The sequence below is a fragment of the Morone saxatilis genome, unplaced genomic scaffold, assembly GCF_004916995.1.
Source record: "Morone saxatilis isolate NCDOM2014 unplaced genomic scaffold, NCSU_SB_2.0 Contig16, whole genome shotgun sequence".
In the NCBI taxonomy this organism is placed as follows: Eukaryota; Metazoa; Chordata; class Actinopteri; family Moronidae; genus Morone; species Morone saxatilis.
Window position 1 is genome coordinate 23256801 of NW_023339718.1, and position 14489 is coordinate 23271289.

At 41.5% G+C, this 14489-nt stretch overlaps 1 protein-coding gene across 2 annotated transcripts; it reads left to right on the forward strand.

The window, feature by feature from the left end:
• The first annotated feature begins 401 nt into the window (after window positions 1-401).
• On the forward strand, window positions 402-14001 carry cdca2 (cell division cycle associated 2). Of its 2 annotated transcripts, none has more exons than XM_035657677.1 (15): window positions 402-559; window positions 1101-1296; window positions 1811-1947; window positions 4988-5147; window positions 5516-5670; window positions 6071-6214; window positions 7281-7410; window positions 8171-8502; window positions 8755-8806; window positions 8916-8990; window positions 9451-9581; window positions 9768-9830; window positions 10075-10146; window positions 11769-11916; window positions 12129-14001. In XM_035657677.1, exons 1-15 carry the CDS (start codon window positions 551-553, stop codon window positions 13097-13099), a joined length of 2775 nt encoding a protein of 924 aa, XP_035513570.1. In that variant the 5' UTR covers window positions 402-550; the 3' UTR covers window positions 13100-14001. The 2 variants fall into 2 exon arrangements, with proteins under 2 accessions (XP_035513570.1, XP_035513569.1); XM_035657676.1 differs by having other exon boundaries at window positions 551-559; window positions 9765-9830.
• The last annotated feature ends 488 nt before the right edge of the window (window positions 14002-14489 follow it).

The following is a 14489-nucleotide window of genomic DNA, read 5'->3' on the forward strand; positions in this document are numbered from 1 at the left end:
ATTCACAAACCTGCTTCTCCAATCTTATAATCATGTTGATTACAAGGCCGTACAGGGGGTATTGAGAAATCCGACATCTGCAAACGTATCACTTTAACCTGATTTGACTTTTGTAGGTCACGTGGTATCTTGTCTGGCCTTTCTATTGGCCAATTCATATTAAAGAAGTTCCGGTCGTTTTCAAGTGTTTGAAAACACGGAAGTTAGTTCCTCCGAACGATACATTTTCCCTGGTCTATCGACCCGTTTTAATAACGCGCGCCGTTTTATACACATTTTAAATTTGCTAACAAAATTACATTATACACCGCGCGTTTTGTTTTTTGAAGTTGTGCTGTGTAAGTGCGTGTTGTTTAACAGCGTTGCTGACCTTATATCGCGGAGGGATCCATACGCAGCCGCTGCCTCTGGCGTGGAGCGCGATTTGAATTGCTCCTTTTATCGTTGGGATTTTATAGGAATATGAATTGAGATATAAGTGAACCTTTAATGACTTATGTGTGTTTTTAATGTATATTTTAACAGCAGACACCACTATAATTTACCATAAATGTACAAGGTAAGTTTCTTACTTGCTTGACACACTGTTGTTGCTACTAGCTAACGTTAACGTCCCGTGTGAGCAGAGACAAACTACAATTCATGTTGGTTTAATTTCCCTGAGCGGGTCGGCGATAATAATGTTGCTTTTCTGACAGAGGTCCGAAACTGCTCGCAGTTCTTTATTCATTCAATAAACTCATTTATTATGAAGCACATGCAGGGAGTTTTGAGTTAACGCTAACAAACCTTAGTATTAGCGTGTTTTCTTCTGTTACCAGAGTATTCCGTCAATTAATTATAATATATTATATCAGCAGCCTGGTGAAGTCGGGGGAACATTACCTTTTTGCAACGTTATGGGGCGTTTTGTTGAACGTTGAAATGTTAGAATATATATCATTGCCTGCTGCCATGGCCTACAAGCATGATCCTTACTGGAAGGATATAATAAGGAAATACATGTGACTGACTCTCCCTCCGTTGTCATCCCTCTTTAAGCTTCCCCCAGTAACTACTATTGACACATGTTCCTGCGGCTCTTTTGATTTCCTATGCAGGTGGCTACCGCTGTGGAGATGAACACTGGTATCACAGAGGGAGAGCAGAAAGAGAAAATGGTGTCCCCCTCAGAGGAGGACTCCCCTCCTGTCATAAATGACACCTCAGCCCCCCTGAATTTCACCGAGCTCACACCATGTCAGTTTGGCATCTCTGTCCAGAGTTTTACCCCCGCATCACTGTCAAACCGCAAAGGTGAGAGGACTGCTCCTTATTTGATGAGAAACTGCTCTTGCATATACATAGCCTTCTACAGGCAGAAGTGTTTACTTTGTATTGACTGTGCTCAGCCCCTGCTGGTAGAGCCCGTGATTGAAGTGCTGTATATACAGACGGTTGACAAATTGAAGGGAAGAACCTGAATGAGTGAGTGGAGGAACGTGACACAAACAGATGCAGGATAAAAGGGGTCATTGAATGGAAATGATGTGAATCAATTGGACACCTATGGGAGAGTTGAGAAGGTTCCAGAGGCTAGGAGCTTTTCCCTTTAAATTGTCATTCATCTCTATGTACTGTAGGGTTTGTTATAATCTGTAATAAACCATCCAAACAACACTACTACAATCACAAATGTGACCAAAGCAGTGACAGATGGCCTCTTCAGAGCTACTAATGCATAAAATGAGCTGCAAAATACATAAATGCATCACATGCTGTATAGCACTCGAGTGCTACTGAAGTGGCATTCTTCTCCCTCTTGCTCTAGATAAGTCCCGTCTAGCACAAATAAAGGCAAGGCGGCGGTCCAGCATTGGTGTCCGGGGCTCCCCAGAGACAAACTCCCTCATCCGCTTCATGGCCCAACAGAAGATGAAGACTCCACCAACCTTCCAAACTCCTGAGGTGAGGAGTGATCCCAGTCACACCAGTGCAGTGTGAGGCCGTGTTCAGCTTACAGTCAGGATTTTGGTTGGCTCCCCGTGATCAATATTTAAAACTGACATAAATTACTCGTACTGTATGTGAATGCATCCGAGGACTGTCTCATTGCCACAACTACACACACATTTACAGTACATGTTTCTGTGCACTCACAACGTGCTGTTAACAGAACTTGCTGTGGCCAGTTCACTCCAGCTTCACCAGGTTATTACAGATGAGTGGAGATCAGATTAGAGCGTTCGGCATCACATTCACACACATTGGTTTAGACACACAGTGAGATATTGAGATATTTAAAGCCTATGAATATTTACTGTGTAGCATTCACTGGCTTCTCCTTGGTTTGTAACGCTTTCTTGATAATAATTAAAAAGAGTTTGCTTCTTGTAAACAGAGACAAATAATTTGTTGTGGAGCTTCACATTAGCTTCAGTAAAATTATTACCATATCTTTGCCTGAGGGCAGACAGGCTATGCAACTTGTCTAACGCATGTAACACACAATGGCCTGTGTAGAGCTACTGATGCTGTGTCTCGATACAGACCTTACTGTATGCAGCCATGATTAGCCTATGAAGCACACCGAGGAAGTGTCTGACTGTAGCTTTATGCATAAACATTAGTTTAATTCGGCAATAAGCAGAGCAGAACAGAAAAATGACATGTCTCTCACTGTGTCAGTGACGGTTGAATAACAGAGTGATGTCTGGCAAATGCTGTTGCATAAAGCCATATTATGTAGAGGGGATGGCTGTGATATTGTAAAGCTCAAATGTGTCCTGTCACATTTGTAAGAATGTAGCAGAAACACTGCCATGTATCACACATTCTGCCATAACTTTATGACCACCTGGGCACAGCAGACTGCTCTGCACTGTGTGTTTCTGACCCTTTCTACTCAGAACCAGCCATTAACTGTTTCCAAGCAGTTCTGAGCTACAGTAGCTCGTCTGTTGGATCGGACCAACACGGGCCAAGCCTTTCACTCCCAGCGTGCCATTAATTCCCCCCTTTTTGGAGTCTTAGCCCCCCATGACCCCTGTCTCCCAGTTTACCGCTTTTCCCTTCCTTGGAGCACGTTTGATAGGTACTGACCTCCTCAGACCTGGGAACACCCCACAAGAGCTGCAGTTTCGGAGATACTCTGACCAGCCATCTTGCCATCATATTCAGGCCTTATCAAAGTTCGCTCAAGATGCTTCACACTGCCCTTTTTCTCTCAAATCCTCACGCTGCCCATTTTTCCTGCTTCTAACACATCAACTTTGAGGACAAAATGTTCACTTGCTGCCTAATATATCCCACCCACTGACAGGAGCCATGATAACCACATCATCAGTGTTTTTCACTTCACCAGTCAGTGCTCAGAATCTTATGGCTGATCGGTGTGTGTTATACACAGTATATTAGTATATGGACAGAACTTCACACAGAACCTTTCACAGCCTCAGTCATGTGCAGACTGCATTTAGTACACAGCTGTAAAATACATGCTATAAAAAAACAAAAGAAAACAATTGAAGCTTATTAGTAAATAAGACACCCCCTTAAAACAAGTACAGGCCAAACAACACTTTGACATGGTCTGATATACGATTATATATGCTGAATTATCTGGGGAGGGGGGGGGCTTTCCAAGTTCTGATCAATATAAAACCACCTGTCTGGGAGAAAGACGTCATTTTTATCTATAATTGTGGAAGTAATATAATACAATAGAATAGTAAATATCACTTAATGAAAAGAAGGTGTATTGCTTTTAAGAAAGCTGTGTCCTCCCTGGCTTCTCTGTAATTGAAATACTAGTGTGAGGGGAATATACAGGATGACCCAAATATATCAACTTCACAAAACAAGCCTTGACAAGATCAATGTGGAGAGAAAGGTCAAGCCATGTGAAAGTGTAATAATGCTTAAAGGCTTTTTTCTTGTGCCATGTTGAATGCATTCATATATTAGAGTACATTACTGCCTTTTCTAACATAAAATAATACCATAGAGAACTCATTAAAGTGATACCTCACCCAATATTTAATCATCATAGACGTGCACCATGTAGGCCTGAGGGATAAATAAAACATGTCGGTCAGTGTGCTAATAGTAACACGTCTCCATGGCATAAATAGTCATCATAACATTCTGCTGTCCTCCCTACCTAAACCCAAATCTGCCTCAGTTATTTGAAACACATTTTAGTTGGACTAACAATAGACAATCTCTGCGTTTAACTTATTATTGATTTCTGATGCTACTAAAGGTTTGCTTACATCAGCATTGTTGAAGGACAAGAGGTGGGCACTAGGGCAGCACAATTAATGGAAATGTTATTGAAATCTCAGTATGGCTAAGTGCAATATCCAAATCGCAGAAGCTCCAAAAAATGTTTCTACTGAAGAACTGTGATTCTGAAGAGATGCACTGGCCTACAAATCTTGTTCTTCAGATTTTATGATTGTGGTAGTCTCTTCAGTGAATTCCCACGCTAATCATGAATCATATCACAATATATGTATTTAATATATTAATGTCACAAGCATATATGGCTTGCACTCAGGATTAAAATGAAAGTGCATCACATATAGCTAAATGTGTTGGCACAGTGAGCGTATAATGGACAATAGGAAAGTGCGTTATGTTGCAGACGTTCAGGTTTCTATGGAGTTAAGGTACTTTTTTTACACTGGCAGAACTACCAATTCTCTAGTCTGCAGGTGGGGAATCTGATATTAAAGGGATACATTCTGGGTCAAATTGAGCTTGAAGGAAAGTATTATTTTACTCTTGTGTGAATGGTAATGACTTAATATTCTCAAGCATGAGACCTACTGTGACTCGCCTGTTAGATGATGCGTAGCTCAGCAAACCATAATTGTGTGTATGTGTGTGTGATAGATGTGCTCCCTCTCAGTAATACCACTCCAGTAATTTCAGAAGTCTATGACCTGTCAAGCTGCATCACTGAGCAGATATGTGTGTTTGTTTTTGCTGTCTCAACTCTCAGCCTGTCAGAAGTAGCCCCTTCCGGGTCGCCTCCACACTGAGGCAGAAGATGGCCTCCTTCCAGAACCTGATGGATGTTGAAGAGAGTGAGGTCTGTGATCCGATGCCAAAGCAGGACAGCAACACTGGAGGATGCATCAAGACAAGAGATTATCTGTCTGGTGAGGCTGCCTCATTGCCACAGGATTAATAGTTTCATTTCTCAACAAGGATATATGCCAGTAGGATTTCTTTATGATGTCTGGAGGCACTGTTCAAAAGCAATGGATTACTGCATAGCACAGTATAAGCCTGACTCTGACAACATCTTACAGCAGTCATTTCTTCTTAGCTTGGTCAGCTCCTTAAATTGCCTAGTGTCTGAGTCTGTTGCAGAAGTGAGACTTTATCTCCATTTCTTTGATTCAGTTTTTTGAAAAGTTGTTTTTCAAGCTGTGATTTTTATGTTTGTTTGATATACGATATTTTATTTATTTTTATTTAACAGATATTATGTGTTTTTGTTTTCCCCCCACCCCCTCTCTCTCAGATGGGAACAGCCATGATGGAGAGAAGGAGAACCACCCACTACTGGTGACACCCACAGCCAGTAAGAGGAGGCGTGTTGGCCCACTAGAAAGCTGCAAGTTGGAGATTAGAGAGGGTACTGCTCCTATCCCCCACTTCAGTCTGGAGGAGCATGAGGTATGCTCACTTTGACCACATACTCACTTGACTGCTGTAAATAATTTAACTAAAAGGTTTTACCTCTCTGTACTTGGCTTCCATTGGATCTGCTGATTATTTTTAACTCCTCTGTTGGATCTCAGTGCTGCACAGGACTTTTTGACTGCAAGCATCCAAAAAGAGAAAAACAAGCACTCGTAAGCAAACCAAGTGTGACTTGAGTGCTGTCCATTGAGGTTTATTTATTTATCATGGCACCTTTTTGTCTTTGATTTTTAAACTTGGAGCTTCTACTTGTATCCTGTGCAAGTGCAATATCAAGTTTAAGTCTTCTATATCCACTAAAACAGCAGTTTGGTAAATTTTCAGAATTTCAAACAGAATGGAAACCGTAGGAATTCTTTAATCACATCCACAGGGGGATGAACCAGTGGCGCAGGTTGTGACACGAGGACCACTGCCATCCAGTGAGACTGTGGAAGAGGCCTGTGCTGTGCTTATAACCCCACCCTTTCATGTTGACTTTGAGCTTCAAGCCTGTTCCCCTACTGACAACCAACAGGTTAGGTCTTAATCCAGACTGTAACACACACATGTGCACACAGACATTAGCAGTGAATCACAGAGCAATGACTGAAACTTTTAGTGATTCTACTATGATGTACATGGCTTTCTGCTGTGATAATGCTATTTTAGTAACAGAATGACATCACCATGATTCAAAAAAATCCAAAACAAAGCTAAAAGCAGTGAAAACCTGTTTTTGCTGTAATTAACAGCACAACCAGATTCAGTAAGAATTGAAGCAGAAAAGTTCAAACTGCCAACTTAAGGGATACTTGTAATCTTTACTAACCAAGCACACCATTTTCTAAATGAAACATGTAATGGCTTTTGTCCACAGGCTCAGTATAGCACACTTTTGTCGCCACATGGTGCTGAGCAATAATCATGTCTTCTAACTGCAGCCACGCAGCAGGTGATAACAAGGCAAATTTTGTTGCCGTGCTGTAAAGCTGTGACGGTCTCCTCCCTCAACCATAGTACCGTCTTGTCCTTAAGTGCTCAACATGTGTGGTCATGCAGGCAATTAGAGAGAAAGCACTGTTTTTTAGAAATGTTGCTATATTAGTTTTAACCATAGAGAGGACTATGGTTTGGAGTGTTTTTTTCCACTCTTACTTTCCTGTCCTTACTTCCAGATATAACAGCCTCAGTTTTCATTCCTTCAGCTATAATGGAGCTTTAGTTGTTGTGTTAAGCTACTGCTGATGCTAACCGAACATTTCCTCCTCCTTCTGCCCCACATTAAAAGTTTTCCCCTGGGGTACTACTTCTTTTATTTGTTGTTAAAAGATGGTTTACACAACAAGATTTGGACATTCAGCATGTTTTTTTCAGTGCATCTATTTTAAATTTTGCAAGGAAAGAAATGTAGAGGAAACCTACAGCAAACTGATTTGATGAATTAAGATAATTTCTCTCATAACATAATCTCTCCATATTCTATGTGCATACATTTAGGCTAATATCAGAAAAAAGACAGTAACTTTCACTCAACAGCCTGTTCTGTAAAACTCAACTACCATCCAACAGACTGGGAGCTCTCATGTATTCTCTCTCAACAGGACTGTGGCTTTGAACTCCAAAGCTCCTGCCAACCACCACCTGGTGATCCTGCAGCCGCTTCACCAGCCCGGCCTGCATCCTCCTTCCGCATCCCCTCTCTCCCTTCACAGCTGGAGATGAGGCCTACAGGTAAACACGCAGGGCTCTCAGTGGCCATGCAAACGCAACTGGCCTTTTATCTTGTTTTAACCCAGCCTCAAAGGCTTGGGATAGAGAGCTTAGCTTGATGCAGTGTATCCAGGCTGCATACCAGGACAGTGTCAAAGTTGTATTTTGACAGAGGAAATTCATGTTAATTAACAGCATTTGAGTTTAGGGTTTTTGAGTGTTTTAGCTACAAGGGGAATGTTAATGGTTCTCATTAAATGCCAGTGTTTATCAAATAACAGACCGATGTGGGATGAATGTGCAACAGTTGTGCGAAATAGGGATCAGCGCCCATGACAGACCATGATTTTGTTTTTTAGTTGTGTTAAAAGGGTACAGCTTGTCAAATTTATGGGAACATACTTCATGATATTAGTAGGCAGTGCTTAAATACAGTTAATTATACACGCAGTGTATTATAACGTTAAATTGAGTTATACAATTCATACAAAATATCTTTTAATAGATTAATTCATGTTTTCTGTTTCTTTCAATATTTTGTTGTGATGAAAATATCTGAAGGCAACTCAAATATAAATACATTAGTAATCAGCCTGTTTGTTTTGATATTTGTTTGTCTGAGATTTTTGCCAAATATTAATGAAACCAACAGTCATGTAAACAATCTAATATTATAGAGAGTAGCCTTACTTTCTGCCTTGTTCTGCCTCCACGTTGTATAGTAAGGGCAAGAAAAGGTTAAAGGCTTATTTGTGCATTCAAGGTTTTACTGTCTTTGCAGAAGACGATGACTCCACTGGGAAGTCCACGGTTAAGAACAAGAAAAAGAGCGTGCGCTTTGGAGGTCCGCTCTCTCCTGAGTTCTTTGATAAGAACCTTCCCCCCAGCACCCCGCTGCAGAAGGGGGGCACACCAGCCCGAGCACCCACACCAGGTGGGCGCTTACAGCTGCGCTCAGTGCTGAAGACGCCACAAAGGAGTGAATCCCAAACACCACAAGCTCAGCCAGACCTCAGCAGCCCCACTGTGTTTGGTGCCTCACCTACACTTGCAATGCCTCGCAATCGCAGAATGCGGTCTGTGGGAGAGGACAGTGGAGAGAAGGATGGAAAGGTAGACGAGATGCCTGCATTGTTTTAACATTGGTAATGTTTCTGTGATGGTAGCGTGGTGTTTATACTGGACTGTACATGTCATAAAACGCGTTACACTGTCTACTTCATTTCTTTCTCTTAGTTTACTTGTAAATTATAACTGGCTAAAATTCTGAAGAGATGTATGAGTGATGCTGTTTAATAATTGAATATTATTTATAAGAATCAGGATATGACCCACTATCTGGTCTTTTTTGTTTTCTGGTCCTAGTTTTTCTTCCCTTCAGTGGAGGAGAGTGACTCTCCAGTGACGAATGATACAGGTAGGGTAAAAAAACTGTAATAACCAGAGTTAAAGCTTATTGTCTCTAGTAGAATGCAGTCAAAATGTTTTCACATGATGACAGCTGTTCCCATTTGTTGCTTTTTCAGTATGTACGTGGGACACCCAGCCGTTGAATTTAAACACTGCTTTCCATGAGGAGTCTCTTTCTCAGATTCTGACAGGTGAACTGCCATCATACGTCTCCATTTTTTCTTTTCATTGTCAATTAACTTTATGCCTTCTCCTCTCTCCTGATACATTCCAGTGTGTCAAGCTGTAAGACTAAACATAAATTATTATAAAAACGGCCCTATCTAGAGCCAGCGTTTGTAGACAAAGACCTGATTCTTCTGTAGATAAAAACGTTTCACTCCAGGTAACAAAACACAATGATTCTTATTTTCAGGTGATTATACACAAATGACAACAAACCTATTAATATTTTGTTTCATTTCTGCCAATAGATCCTCCTAAATGTTACACACTGGACCTTTTAAATGTCACCACTGTTTGCCAGTATCAGAAAGTACAGAACCTTAGTTGGTTACCATTTACCATGCTAACCTACAGAATCAGTCTTAACATTACCTACAGCTGTGATTTCAGCTGTAATACTGTTGTTTCCTCCCCTCCCCTTTTTAGAGTCTGGGACTAAACCCAGCTCAACCTCCAAGATGGATGCCATGAATGAGGTGATGTCCTTCCTAGAGCAGGAAAAGCAATCTGAAGCAACTGTTGAAGCTGCAGCCCAATGTAGAAACAGAAGGAAAAAGGTTTCATTATCATTATTTATTTATTTAATCATTTAATCAATCATTCTAGGTGCACAATTACATTAAAAAATATGATATATATATTTTAGCTTTTAGCTATTTGTAACTTATTACTATGCTCTGTAGATTCCCGTACTGTCAAATTTCCATTTCATACACATAAAACTTGTAAATCTCTTCCAGCAGCCAGGACCGGAGCTTGAATCTAACAGTGAGGTTCCAGCTCGCTCCAGCAGTCGAAAGAGAAAGGTCTGCTATCACCACAAACTGCTTTCAGCTTGATCTCACTTCCACAAATCTCCATTTGCCAGACAAGATTGTCTTTCTAATAATTTAGGGGTCATAACATGCTCCCATCTAATCTACTGTTTAATTCCACTGGATCTGAACTTAATCACATTTGAGGATATCCACTTTATGTGTGTGTGTGTGTGTGTGTGGCAGAGAGACGGTCTATATAATATATCCTCATGCCAACTCTGTGTTCCCCCAGCAGCCAGAGCAGAGCGAACCTGTGAAGAGGTCGACACGCTCTGCTGCCAAGTCGGCCTCTGGGAAGATGAAGGTGAGTTGGCGGAGTCTGATCGCTTTACAGCACTTAACTGAGGGATCTGCAGACATGTCTTTCTGGGAAGCAGTCATGGAGCTGATAGCTGTACAATCTAACTACAACTTACTTTGGCTGAGTTGGTGGAAAAGAGCTGTGTGTATATATGTTTATACGCCCCAGATATACCACCACTGATCATTCTCAACAGATAATTGTAAAGAATGAGAATTCCATTATGAAATCTTGAATTAAATCAAGTTATTTTAAAGGATAAGGCTAGCAATATGCCATTTACATATCTTTGTTTTTGTTATTGTCACCAAATCACATGGAAAGACCAAAACCAACAATGTGTTAGTCTGAATCCTTTCCAACCTCACTTGTCAGTTTCTGGCTCTCAGCCCCAAGGCATTCATATCTACTTAAGATTTAAATATTTAAAGTCACAAATATAAACTATTTTTAAAAAAAACACTAAGATGTAAATGTTGAATTTGTTGGGGACCATTTTGTTATTTGGTTTGCTGGTGAGTATTTAAACCCCTTGGTGTGAATGTGTGATATATATGAATAAAATGGACACATCAGACGGTGTGTCAAGGACTACCTCAAACTACAGTGCCCATATTCATCAGAATGATGGAATATGTCAACAATAGTGTGGCTCATTGATGTATTTGAACAGTTTTAAGACAACAGTGGAGCTCTGTGGCACAGATGAATAACGTTTATCAGGCTGTGGATACACACACAATACGTGTTAGTAGAATGCATTTATTTTTGCTTTTAATGTTGTCATGGTATTTGTTGACAATAAGAAAATATGGAACATGACCAGACTTGTCCTTTTAAACCCATTTGGACAAGATGAATGAATAAATGGGATAATCCACACTAGTATAGTCACGAGAACTCTGCTTCTTGCCAACTGCACGCGACGTTCTGGATAGAAGTTTATCCATTGCACAGTACGGCAGGTAGTTTGTAGGTAACAGTGAAAAAGTAGTTTGAAAGCAATCTGTAACAAACACTAACAGGCCATTTACTGAGCTTGTAGTATCTGACTCTTACAACAGTTTTCTAGTAGTTTTGTTTGGGTTTTTTTGCCAAATAACCGTTTCACTCTGCAGAATGTGGCAGAGTTGATGAAATTTAATTAAAGCAGTGTGTAAATTCTCCAAGATCCACCATAATGATCAAACAAAAGGTTTATCTTGATACATAGTACTGTATTAGGGATGGGGAATTACACACATTTCCTTATAGCATGTACAATGTAAATTCTCCCTACTTCCTGTAGAGAAGTAAATACTTTTTTGTGTGTTTTAACACCTTGTTTCTTTTTTTAAATTATTATTAATTCATTCAGTAACCCCCAGACTTGGACATGGCGCCTGCATAATGAGCCATCAGAAGTCGCCACTATAAATATTTTTATGCTGCTTGCTGAGGTTGATAAGAAAATAGTGTGTAAGAATCAATTAGCATAATGACTTTCCTAGATTAGCAGTGTAGTATTGATGTAGATGTACAAGAGATAATCACTCTGCATCATATCCCAAGTGACCAGCTACTTTTCAGCTGACACTGACACGTCTGTACAAATCTTTCCAACGACGCTGATTGTCTTTCCACAGATGACCTCCACAGCAACACGTCGGTGGAACAGGGACGTGGACCGCTCTCTTTACGGCTCTCGGGCATACGCCTCCAAGAACCCCGCCCTGAGTCCCATCACAGAGAGGCTGTCCTTCATTAGCCAGGCTCCCTCTGTGAGCTGCACAGGTAAATCATGCAGACGATAACTAACTTAATCTTATAGTAGTAGTTTTTTGGTTCTGTATGCCTTTTTCCATAACATGCAACCCTTCCAAATCTATGACCAAAGTCACTCAATTTATTTTTCATTTCCTGATAAGTTAGAACTTTTGGAGGGCAGCAGCGGTCGGTGGAAATTAATTTCCTTGAAATTGTTTTGTCCTCATTTCTCCCAACAGCCCCAAATCATGAGACCCAATTGAACCCTGAGATGACTAACGACAATCAAGTGCCTGGTGACCTGACTGTGACAAATGGCTTGGAAAATCCTTCTGAAAATTCCATCACTTCTCCAAACTCCAGTAAAGAAAACTCCACAAGGAAGGGCAGGAGGCTGTCTGGGCCGAGGGTCAGAGGGAAAGGACATAAGAAAAGGAAAGTCAGTGTTGCTGATGGTGTTCTGCTTGGTGAGGAGACTCTGGACCAGACTGGAGGAACAACAGAGGATCAGCATGAAGACCAAACCACTGAAAACGTTGAAGCATCAAGGGAAACCCCACTGACCCACACTGTACCTGAACAGGGAGGAGTTGACCCTGAACGTAATGCAGAGACTTCTGCAGATACACACTGCACAGACTTCAATGGAAAATTAGAATGTAATGGTAGTCTGGATGCACCCCTCTCAGACTGCTCACCTCCAGTTGAGGAATCCAACAACACTTTGAGTCTGCCATCAGAGCCAGCTCAGAGAAAAGCCAAGCGGGGCAGGAGGAGCTCTGTAAGCAGCTCAGTCCTAGAGGAGCAGGGGAACCAGGTAGAGGAGCACCAAGCCAGCCATGGAGCAGAGGAGAAGAGACAGGGAGACCAAGCAGCTATTCAGCAGGAAAATGGCATCAGGTCAAGCTCTGATAGCCAGGAAGAGGGGGCAGTAGCCGGTTTGGACCTTGCCCCCTGGCAGGCTGACTTTAATTTTGAGGATGTATTCAAACCAGTTGCCACTAGAGGGCAGCGCTCAGTACGGCGCAGCCTGAGGAACCGGAGCAACACAGAGCACAGCAGCAGCAACAGTGCAGGTCTCGCCTGGCTGCCTCGGACCTCCCCTGACACCAGTAAAGAGGCCCGCAGGAGGACCAGGGGCCGACGGCTCAGCGCAGCTCCACCCGTCACACCTCTGCTCCTTGAGGAGACACAAGACAATGCTTCATGAGACTTTAAGTGAATACATGGGAGACTGCTCATCTGAATGAACTGAGATTACCAGGGGATAACTGATCCATCCATTACACCTTCATACATACCATCAATGTTCTTCAAATTAAATGGAATGATTTTCCAAGAACAGGCTGATTGTTTTATATTGGCATTAACATTGATGCTTGTGTTCCCCATGAATTATTAGAGCTGAGCGGTAATTTTATTTTTTCTGTTTTATTTTTTCTTTTTTTCTCCCCTCCACTAACCAAGCCGGTCAATACACTGAGAGCCCAATCATCTCTGCTGACCACCTCCTAATCAATATCCAACCACTCAGCTGGTAATCACAGTGCATCTTCAGTCTCACTCTCCAAAGTCACTGGATCGAGATCCCCAAGTCAATATCCACTCTTTGTGGATAGATGAGGACGGCTGTACTGCATTCACCATCTGTCAGGCAAGCCTGGGAAGGGGCTGGAATAATGGAATAGTAATGGAGGGAGAAAATGTGACTTACACACCAGAATCTAATTAATAGGCTCCAACAATTCAGTTTATTTGTGGTTGCTGGAATGGTTTTGTTTTGTAGGTTTTTCCTTTTTTGTGATCCAAGCTGTTGACAGGTCAATGTCCTGAAGACGTCCCTGTCTCGTTGCATTATCTGATCTGGTTTAATACACTGTCAGTAATTCTAGCAATGGCAAGTCAAGTAGAAATTGCCTTATACGTTGCATCAAATTAAAAAGAAGCCAGAGTGTTCTCTGTGCATTTCCTGAAATGTCAAAATGTACCTTGCTTGACTCCGTTTCTGATTAAATGCTTTGGTTGCATGTAAAGACACCTCATTAGATCAAACTGTGTTCATTTAACCAGATGATTCAGACTCATTTGAAAGGAATTCATCCAGATAATAAAGCAGCCACTCTCTCTCAAATGTGATGTTCCAGCTGTGTGGTCAGTTCAGTTCACGTACAGCAGCTTTCCTTTTGCATGCACCACGACCTTTATGCCATAACTGACTGCATCGCTTCAGAAATTACCATTCTGATCTACATTTTGGACACAGCCAAATTACTGCAAGTAAATTGACCTCTAACCTCAGATTCCACCAGTCACAGATTCAGATCGGCTCCCCTCTACTGGCTCCATCCATCTGTCGGAGAGGAATGGAGAGAGCAGTAACAAATTGAGTTTCAAATTCAGTTCGCATAGGAAAATTGGCTCCCAGAATGATGCATGACTGTAATCTATCCATCACTGGGTAATTGACTCGCTCCTTTTACATCAAGTCAGAGTCACTTGGCTGAAGGACACCAGAGGTTTCTGACTCCGAGTGTGTGCCAAGGTCTCTTCTGTATTCCCACTGGAAGACAAATGGACAGAATCATATAGCCACTAATATG